The sequence below is a fragment of the Eschrichtius robustus genome, chromosome 16 (assembly GCF_028021215.1).
Source record: "Eschrichtius robustus isolate mEscRob2 chromosome 16, mEscRob2.pri, whole genome shotgun sequence".
NCBI lineage: Eukaryota > Metazoa > Chordata > Mammalia > Artiodactyla > Eschrichtiidae > Eschrichtius > Eschrichtius robustus.
In genome coordinates this window covers 71,069,880-71,079,511 of record NC_090839.1, presented here as the reverse complement: position 1 = coordinate 71,079,511, position 9,632 = coordinate 71,069,880, and the positions used below count along the sequence as shown (strand labels likewise).

At 38.2% G+C, this 9,632-nt stretch overlaps 1 protein-coding gene across 3 annotated transcripts in view; it reads right to left on the bottom strand.

Annotated features, from left to right (window-relative positions):
* Window positions 1–998: 998 nt before the first annotated feature.
* ANKS4B (ankyrin repeat and sterile alpha motif domain containing 4B) overlaps window positions 999–9,632 on the bottom strand; it is an 80,151-nt gene continuing 71,517 nt past the window's right edge. For all 3 annotated transcript variants that reach the window (XM_068524532.1, XM_068524533.1, XM_068524534.1), the window contains one exon: window positions 999–3,043. In XM_068524532.1, coding sequence (XP_068380633.1) covers window positions 1,951–3,043 — 1,093 coding nt within the window. In that variant the 3' untranslated portion in view covers window positions 999–1,950. The remainder of the gene's footprint in view (window positions 3,044–9,632) is intronic.

The window sequence follows — 9,632 nt, the reverse complement described above, 5'->3', positions numbered from 1 at the left end:
ATCTTCCAAGTAGCATTGCTGGTTGCCAGCTCAAAATTCTTTATGCCACCTCTCATTTGCTAGAATACATTGTCAGGCTTTCTATATTATTTTTACCTCTGACAATGATGTACAAAGCACTGCTGGAAAGCATCCTTTTTGTTAACAGTAGTACTTTCCTAGTGGCTTATACTTCTCCTGTATCCTAGCAATGATTGTCTCATCAGGCAGATTCTGGGGGATACTTGGAGAGAGGATCCTGGCATCTACAATAAGGACATACTAATAGAGAAAGACTGAGACACTACAAAGTTTTTCTGAGTGCCTTCTATGTGACTACTGCTTTCATGTACAACTGCAGTTTATTCCAGAACAATGAAATGCAGTATTTGTAAACATAATCATCCCCTAGTGTAACATATTTATTCAATGACTGACAACCTTTTCGATCCATTCATTGAGGAAGAATGTGCCAATTGTTCATCAGATTTAAGCATCTGTATCCTCCATTGTGCCTCTTAAAGTAACACAGACAGCTGTGAATCAGGAAGCATGCTGAAGCTTTTTCTATATTATACACATAATCAATGGTAAATTCCATTTAATGCGAGGCTGGCTATAAAAATCCAGTGAAGCTTAGCTATTCAAGTAGTGTTTCAACTTAAATTTGGGATTTCCATTTAAATAACATCAGCAGCAGTATTAGTGTTGACAATTTATATTGTAGAACCTACATGTATTCAGACGTGCAGAAATGGTGATAGACAACAGTAAATAGAAGATATGTATATAATAAGCATAAAATGTAAAATTTACTTTTACAATTGAATTTTCCCTACAAAGAACCTAGATTTCTTTTTCCTTTTTTTTTTAAGTTTCAGGAGGCACGTACCCTTAGGAAAGATCATCTAACAAGCCAGAGTTCTTTTCTGTATCCTTCTTTCTCTCCTCCCTGACTCTCTTGCTTAAGCACTGTATTAGTCTACTAGGGCTGCTGTAACAAAATACCACAGACTGGGTGGCTTAAACAACAGAAATTTATTTTCTTATAGCTCTGGAGGCTGGAAGTCCAAGATCAAGTTGATAGAAGGTTTGATTTCTCCTGAGGCTTTCCTCCTTGGCTTTCAGATGGCTGCCTTCTTGCTGTGTCTTCACATAGCCTATTCTGTGTGTGTGCACATCTCCAGTGTCTCCACCTCTTCAAAGGACAACAGTCATAGGGAATTAGGGCCTCACCTTTATGACCTCATTTAACCTTAATCAGCTCTTTAATAAAGGTCTTATCTTCAAATACAGTCACATTAGGGATTACGGTTTCAACATAAGAATTTTGGAGGGACAAAATTCAGTCCATACAGGTACCATACATTCTGTTTCTTTCTTCTCTCTCTCTACCTGCCATCCTCTCTCTGTTCCCAGGCAGGAGTACTATAGACCCATTTCTATTACTTGTAAATATGTAAACATCTGTCGAAGGGTTAGACACATTTAAGTTGGGCATCATGCCACAGGCCAATGGAGGAACTTTAGTCTCCACCAACAGGTAAAGTCATAGAGCTAAGGACAGAACTGGAGTTAGAATCCCTAGACTATGAGGATGAGAAATTAAGCAGCAGCTAATGTGATGGGAGATTATAATTTTAAATCCAGAGTTAGGAAAGTGAAGAAAGTTTCTTCCCTTCTCTGTCATCCATTTCATCCTTTCTGTATTCAAAAATATCAAAAAGATAATTGAAGAGAGATGCCATTTTCTTATTCCCAGGTCTCCTTGAGTTTCTCATTAGCGGTTTATGTGGACAGGTATAGAGTATTTCTCAGAGTAGAATTTGGGCCTCTTTGATGGACACCTCCAAAACCCTAGAAACCCAGTAGTCTGGTATTGGGTAGAGAGTGGGTAATGCCTGAAATGTTTCCAGCGGGCCACAGCATCACCCCACTGCTGCAGACTCACCCAGTTGACCCAACACTCCATCAGAGGCTGGTGTCGACCAACTGCCCAGGCTGTTGTAGCACCTGCTTCCTTCTGTTTATGGCATTAAGGACTTTCTTCCTGGGACCCAGCTGCATGTGTATGCTCTGAAGGTCCTCATCAGAGCAAAGCAGCAGAGCTTCCAGATCAATCTGCTCTCTCATGAAAATGGGAAGGAATTCTTCCAGGTAGTGGGACTGCAAGAACACTTCCAGGGGGGTAGCATCACCCACATCTTCCTCCCATTCCACTTCATCCTCATCCCAAGGCAGATCATCTTCACGGCTGTTTTCCGCTCCCTCTTCATCAGCTTCAGCTCCTCCTTGTCTCTGAAGCAATTCACTGGGCATTTTAAACCCCAACTCCCTCTTGCTGTCTGAGATGTCTTCAGGGCTCAATATTCTGTTCCTTCTAAAAACAACATTTCCTAGACCTGGACGGTTGAGAATGGATTCGTGTTGCACCCAGCTGTCCCCCTTTACTGAGAACTGGAGCTTCTCTCTGAAGTCCCCTGAGAAGCGATCTTCCTCCTCCTCCTCCTCCTCCTGCTCCTCTCTGAACACTTCCATCACGTTCTTCTGCCCACTTGTTCTCTCCTTCCCTAACGGCTCTGCTGTGTCTTTGTTCTTCTTGAACTTTATTTTAAAGGTGTCTTTAATGCCCTTAGACAGTGACCCGAATGTGTTGGAAGCAGAAGCATTTGAAAGGGATGACCTGGAGAAAGTGCCCTTGGAAGAAGAAAGAGTCCCAGATTCCTCCTTGTTGTAGGTGCGGGCCATCTTATTTTGGTGCTTCTCCTGGAGCCTCTCACACTCTTTGATCTGCCTCCTGGCATTCTTCTGAGCCTGCTCCTTCAGCCTGGTGACCTTCTTGGGGTTCATTATGTTCTGGGCAGTGGCAGCCTTATCCAAGAGACCAACACATTCATTCTGCTCTCTGCTGGCAGCAGCATCCAGTGGAGACTGGAAATCGTTGTCCAGGGCAAAGATGTTGGCACCGAAGTTGATCAGAAATGAGACACAGTGGGCATGACCATTGGAGGCTGCGTAATGTAAAGGAGTATTTCCCCAGATGTCACATCTATCAGGATCCCCTCTAGAAGAGAAAATATAAAAAATACATGCTAATTGTTTTCTCTGAACATGAGGTCTAAAAAAATAAAAACTAAAAGAACAAAATGCATGTTAATCCTGCCTTGACACTGTTACAAGATAACTTCTGAAAGTCCGCATATGTCACATCCAGACATCACATGGCCAGAAACAGAAAAAGCCCATATCTACCCTGTATCTCCTTGTTAGAAGCAAGAAAAGCTTTCTAAGAAACTCCCAACATGAGCAACTTTCTTGTCTCATTGGCCAGAATTGGGCCACGTGCCTAAGGGAAAGGAAATAGAGCTACCTTGTTTATCTTAAATCAATTAGATTTTTCCCCTGTATAGGATTACCCCATGGTGTGCTGGTAAATGTTAACAACCAGCTCACCCAGGAAAAAAATCAAGCTCTGATTTATATAGCATGCGCCAATTTCTGTGGTGTAAATACACCACCATAGCACATTTCAAGCTCCTAATGTGACATTACTGGACACAGAATTTGGAAGAGATGCACAGTCAATTGATTATAAATTATTCCCACCACATAGATATTTAATAGATGTGCGTAATCTTAAGAGCAAAGGTAACAGTAAAATGTGGTAAAATAATTAGAAAGTAGTAAGTTTTGAGTATTACCTTTTTAATATAATTTATTAAATTTTAAGTTCATATAATTTTATTTTTAATAATGGATTGTTTATCTGATTCAAACTTCCTAAAATTTAGCAGTCATCTCTCCTGAGCTGGTAAGAGCTGGTTCTGAAACTATACCTTGTACCTTAAAGGATCTTGGTCCCTAAGGTAGAAACAAGATAGAAACAAAAATCGTAACATGGAGAACACCAAGCTTGTTTCGCAGAGTATCAGGGAAACCACAGATATGCAAACAGCTTGCTGACAGCCCCTCCAATTGAGCATGAGCATCACACAGGCGCATTGAGGGACGAGAATGACTGATAGCACACTTTGAATGTCACAGGCTGAAAATCCACTGCATGTTATGTACTGGACTTCTCCACCTCTGAAATTGCACATGCAACCCATGAAGAGGCATTAAGGACTGTCTGGCCTGTGCAAGGAACCCTTGAACTCTCGAAACTTACGTTGAAACTTACACTTACTTTCCATCAATCATTTCTGAGCACCCTCCCCCTCTTGTTCCCTACTTCCAAGATAAATACTCCATTCAAATGCCAGTCAAGGAGCCAGATCTAAAGCAGTGCCTCTTGTCTTCTTGTTTTCCACCCTGCAATAAAGCCTTTTCTCTCTGCAAAAGACCACTGCCTTGGTCTTTCCATTGCACAGTGGGCAACGAGCCCACTTGCTCAGTTCCAGTTCCAGTACAGCACTGCTACCCTCCTCTGAGTCACAGGTAGGGAAATGAAAACTGAACAAAACTCGTTCCCCATCAGCAAGAAAGAAGAGAGGAATGGATACTGGGCAGGAAGCAAACAGTGTCTAATACAACTAATATTTGTACAAAGGGTCTATTGATTCCTCAGTTTATTTCCACATAATTATGAGTAGTTCTGCAATGGTTTAAGGTAGAATTGGGGGCATTATTAGATAGCATTATGGCCAGGGACCCCATGCCTGACACAGAATCGGGTACATGGTAGATAAAAAAGATTTGAGGAATGAATATCTACTGGAATCCTGCCCCAGGCTCTAACCCCCACCCCTTGCCCTTCTCCTGTGAGGCCTTGAGTTACAAACAGGCACAAATGAAAAGTAAAGTAATAACTTATTGTTAACTATGGCTCTGACCCCAAGCCACTGTTGAGAGCTCTGATAATACAGGTACAAAAGGGCATCTTCCTTTGCCCTAGTCTAGACTCCAAAATCAGGATCTCAGTAAACTTTGGCCGGGCTGGCCCCATGGGATGGCAGGAGAGAGAGCCTGAGAAGGCCTCTTCACATTCCTGGTAAGTACCAGGTGGAAACAGGAGAGAAGGTCCATGCCCTTGCGACTGGCCTGTTAATGCACTGTGGCCCTTCTATTTCTTGCCACTTAAAGTTTGGTCCCTGGACCAGCAGCAGCGGTAACATCCCACCAGTAACATCACCTGCAAGTTGTTAGAACTGCAGAATCTTGGACCGCATCCCAGACTTCCTGAATCAGAAACTGAAGTTTAACAAGATCCCCAGGTTAGGCTCACTGCAGGCTGAGAGATATACTAGTTAAGGTGTCCCAACCAGTGTCCTATAATTTGGTGAATCAGATTTGTAATTCCTCCATGGGGATCCTTGGCTTCTTCACGCTTTTTGGTTACAAAGCACTTACACATTCTCTGCCCCCACCACCACCACCAAGCACAATCTTTCTCTTAGAGAAGGAAGAAAAGAATAATGATCAGAGGGGTAAAATAAGACTCCAAGCACGTAATTGATTTTCCCAGCAGTACACGGGCAATACACCTTGGATCAGGCCTGCCTCCAAGTCTACTGGTCTCCAACACAATATGGTCTTATGTTAACTCACCTCAGCTTTTCCCTTTTACCCACTGTGAGGCCTCAAGTTCAACTTTTCTAGGACTCAGTGTCCTCATCTATAAATTTAGGATAATATTACCTACTCGTAGAACTATTACGTGAATCAGTCAACATACATATAGCATTAGAAACGTGCTTGGTACATAATGAATACTCAATAAACTTTACCTGTTACCATTTCCCTTGTCTCTAAACTCAAAATCCTTAATTTCATACATTTATTTTTTTCTCACACCCATCTAGTAAATTACTGCAGCACTGTGATGACTCTTGTGGCTTTTTAACACTTATAGTCTTAATTTGTCAAATATGCCCTGCCCCCCAACTAGATAATATGTCTCAGAGGGCAAAACTTGTGTCTTTTGTCCTTTGTGTCTTTTGTCCTTTATATCATCCATATATCATAGCAGATGTCTCAAACTCAACCTAAAGAAGCCAAGAATGTAATGTAAGTAACCTAATGGGGCCAGGTTTGTTCTTTCAACAAAGTCATAATTAAGTGCAAGTTCCATCTAAAAGAATAGACATTGATCACCTGTGGCTGACTGCTACCTTGAATAAAAGCAGACACAATATTGCCAGAGTTTCCATTTTCCAAACAAAGCCAGAAATCCAGAATTTCATGTGAAGCTTTTTGATTTTTAAATGTTGGCTCAAATTTAAGAGAAAAATACAGTGAAGTCCAAATAAAACATATTTGTGGGCTAGATCCAGCCATAAGCTGGCAGCTGGCAACTTCCTTCTGAGCAGAGAGAACAGTGTAAGCAGATGCACATATAGGTGATGTTACATATTTGTGGCACCAGGAGTATACTTCAGTGTGACCAGAGATAGGGGAAGGGAAATAAGTTCAAAGAGGAAGGAAAGAAAATAAAATTGAATCTAAGGAAAGCAAATATATTAAATAACACAGTTCTGTTGCACAGCCTTTTTCCTGATTTAATTGTCTTGGATCAAAGGAAACCTCTTTCAACCTTAAAATAGTTGTATATCTTAGGGGAACACAGTACCTCACCCCCAAAGATGGAGTTTCACTTCTTATTTATTTTAACCAAACACCACACTCAAAAGACATAAAAGAGGGATTGTAAAACATCTAAGACATTACTGTAAACATAAACATATGGATTAAATTTGCCTGAAATTAGATTGGGTAAGTTAAAAGAGAAATTATTGAGAGGACTGAACTGTGGTAAGGATGTTAGAGGTATTAAAAAGTTTGGGTTAAATCTACATGCTTCAGGTCATAAAATAGTGGAATTTTCCCATCCTGAGGGATCTTAAATGATCCTTCAAGATAGGAAGAACATGAAGAAAACCTGAGCTGACTCCAAAGACTGTTCTTCTCTTAAGAAACACAAAATTCCATATTTAAAGATGAAGCTGTCAGTAAGCTGATTCATGAGTTTCCCTGGTGCATTTAAGCTATTTCCACTTGAAATAAATTCTGTTTACAGACAACTTGCCAAATTGATGTACAACTTAAATCAAAATGTTTACTATTGACAAGTTGGGGGTCCTTCTAAAATCAGTCTTTGTCTTTCAATCCCTGATATCCTTCACATTTCTTGATAGAACCATTACACATACCTGGCCAGATAGTCACAAACTCATTTGATGATCTGAGTCCAATACTGATGTTATTCAATATATTGTTTCCTTAATCTAAATTCATAACATTTTGATTTGACTTTTTTCCTATCCTTTTTTTCCCAAAAGATAAACTCAATGAAAAGATTTTAAGTAATCATATTTTGCCCTTGCTCTTTTGTAGATTAGTACATTTGGGCAATAATTTTTAAAGCTGGATTGCAATTATTGTCACAAAATAGGCAATTTGCTTATATTAAATTACTCTGAGAATCTGTCCCATTTCAGTTTCTCCTTTTGAAGTTGATTTGATTATTTTGGAGTTGTTCTCAGAAAAAAAATCACTCTTTCAAGAAATGTTTTTCTACATAGGAAGGAATATCTAGACTCACTAGTAATCAAATAAATGCAAGTGAAAACAATGTACCACCATCTATTTGCCTATCAGATAGGCAACAAATAAAAAGAATACTACTACTCAATTTTGGCAGGAGTGCGAGGAAATGAACAATGCTGGAGGAAGCATAAAGTGGTTCAAATTTCCTGGCACAATATGTGCCAAAAGCCTGTAAAACATGGCACCCTTTTGAATCAATAATTCTGCCTTAAGGAATTTATCCTGAGGAAATATCAGACCCTTGTGCAAAGATAAATGATCAAGGATGTTCATTCCAAATTATACAAAAACTGGATTCAAAGTAAATGTCATGAACAAGCAATTGATTAAATAAATTATGATGAAACCATAAAACAGAATACCATGTAGCCATTAAAAATAATGGCATGCATCTCTACTTTTAAGTGCAAATGGTCCATGAGGTATTATTAAATAATTAGAAGAAGATTCCAGGACAGTTTGTATAATGTGATTGCCTTTTTAAGGGCTGAACATACGTACATTTAAGTGCATGTTCTCAAAGGGAAACGTCTGAAATGATATACACCCAAATGTTAATGACTGAGAGAATTCATGTGATTTTTACTTTATTAAGTATATTTTCTAATATGACATGAAATGTTACAAAAAGTTTGTATTCCTTTGAGAATCATTAAGGAAGAAAACATTACATTTTAGAAAATGAAAAAAAAAACTAAAAAAAAAGAAGTCATGCACATTTTAAAGGCAAAATGAAATTTTGTGTTATTGAGGCCATCTTCCCAGTGTAGGATAATACATGTTATTGTTGCTTTCCATCCTTAAAATTAAAAAAGAAAGAAAAACAGGTTTTAACAAAGCCAGAGTTTGGATATTAATGGTTGCCACATGATCCATGGTTCAATCAGGTAGCGGCAGGAAAACACTAAAATCATCAGACTGCAATAGACCTCAATAATTGATTCAATTTTTGATTGGTTTCCCTTTTTAGCCCCCTTAAATTTAATGGGCAATTTGTTTTCACACAAGCGCCTAAAGATTGGCTATGGTGAAAATGGGAGGTGACCTATGAAAACCCTTACAAGACATTTTTATGACTACACCAGGCCAACTTAACAGATCTTAAATGCTTCTGGAGAGAAGGAAACAAAATCTGGGATGTACTAGAATTGATCCAGAAGATAAGAGTTGAGAAGGAAGGACTAGAAAAATCAGGGTTAAAATGTTGATGCCCATAATCAGTTTTTAATAAATATAAATCAATGGACTGGATTTTGACATTACACTGAGAGAAAGTACCATGTCAAATAAATAGGTAAAGGGTGGACTATATAACAAAATGTTTAGGGACAAATGACTAACCACTTGGAGAAGGCATAGTCAGATCATAACCCCAAATCTTAAATCAAAGAAATGATATATGAATTATTTAAAATAAAAACTAAAACTAAAATAAGTACTAAAGAAAATATCTGTCAATATTTAGGCAGGACCTCAAAGTTGGAATTATATAGTAAACTGACAGACTTATGTATATAAAATATATACTTAAATATATTTTCATTTATAGTAAATATCACTGTCAAAAATATGAATTATGAATTGTGAAAATATTTGGAAATATAATGACAAAAGACTGATATTCTAACTTTAAAAGCATTTTTTAATAAATCAATGAGAAATGTTGAAGACCCCAATATATAAGTGGGACAGGGTTATAAATACATAGTTCACAAAAGTGGAACTATTATGGCCACTAAATATAATAAAATTTTCAACCTCACCAGTAACCAAAGAAAAGAACATTAAAGGCACATTGATATATCATTCTGGACCTATAATAACGACAAAAATGGGTGCTCACCTTCTGAAGGGCAATTTGTCAATAGACACCAAAAAAGTCTTTAAATTGTGTACATGCCAATTGATCCAGAAATTTCACTTTGTAGAATTTGTTCTCAAGAAAATGTGAGCCAAGATTTACGTACAAGGATAATCATCATTAGTACTGTTTAAACTATGGGAAACAAGTTATTTGTCTGAAAGAGAGATTGACTTAGAAATGTATTTATATAATACATTTATTAACTAGAATACTAAGAAGTCCCTGAAAATTAAATTGTAAAAGA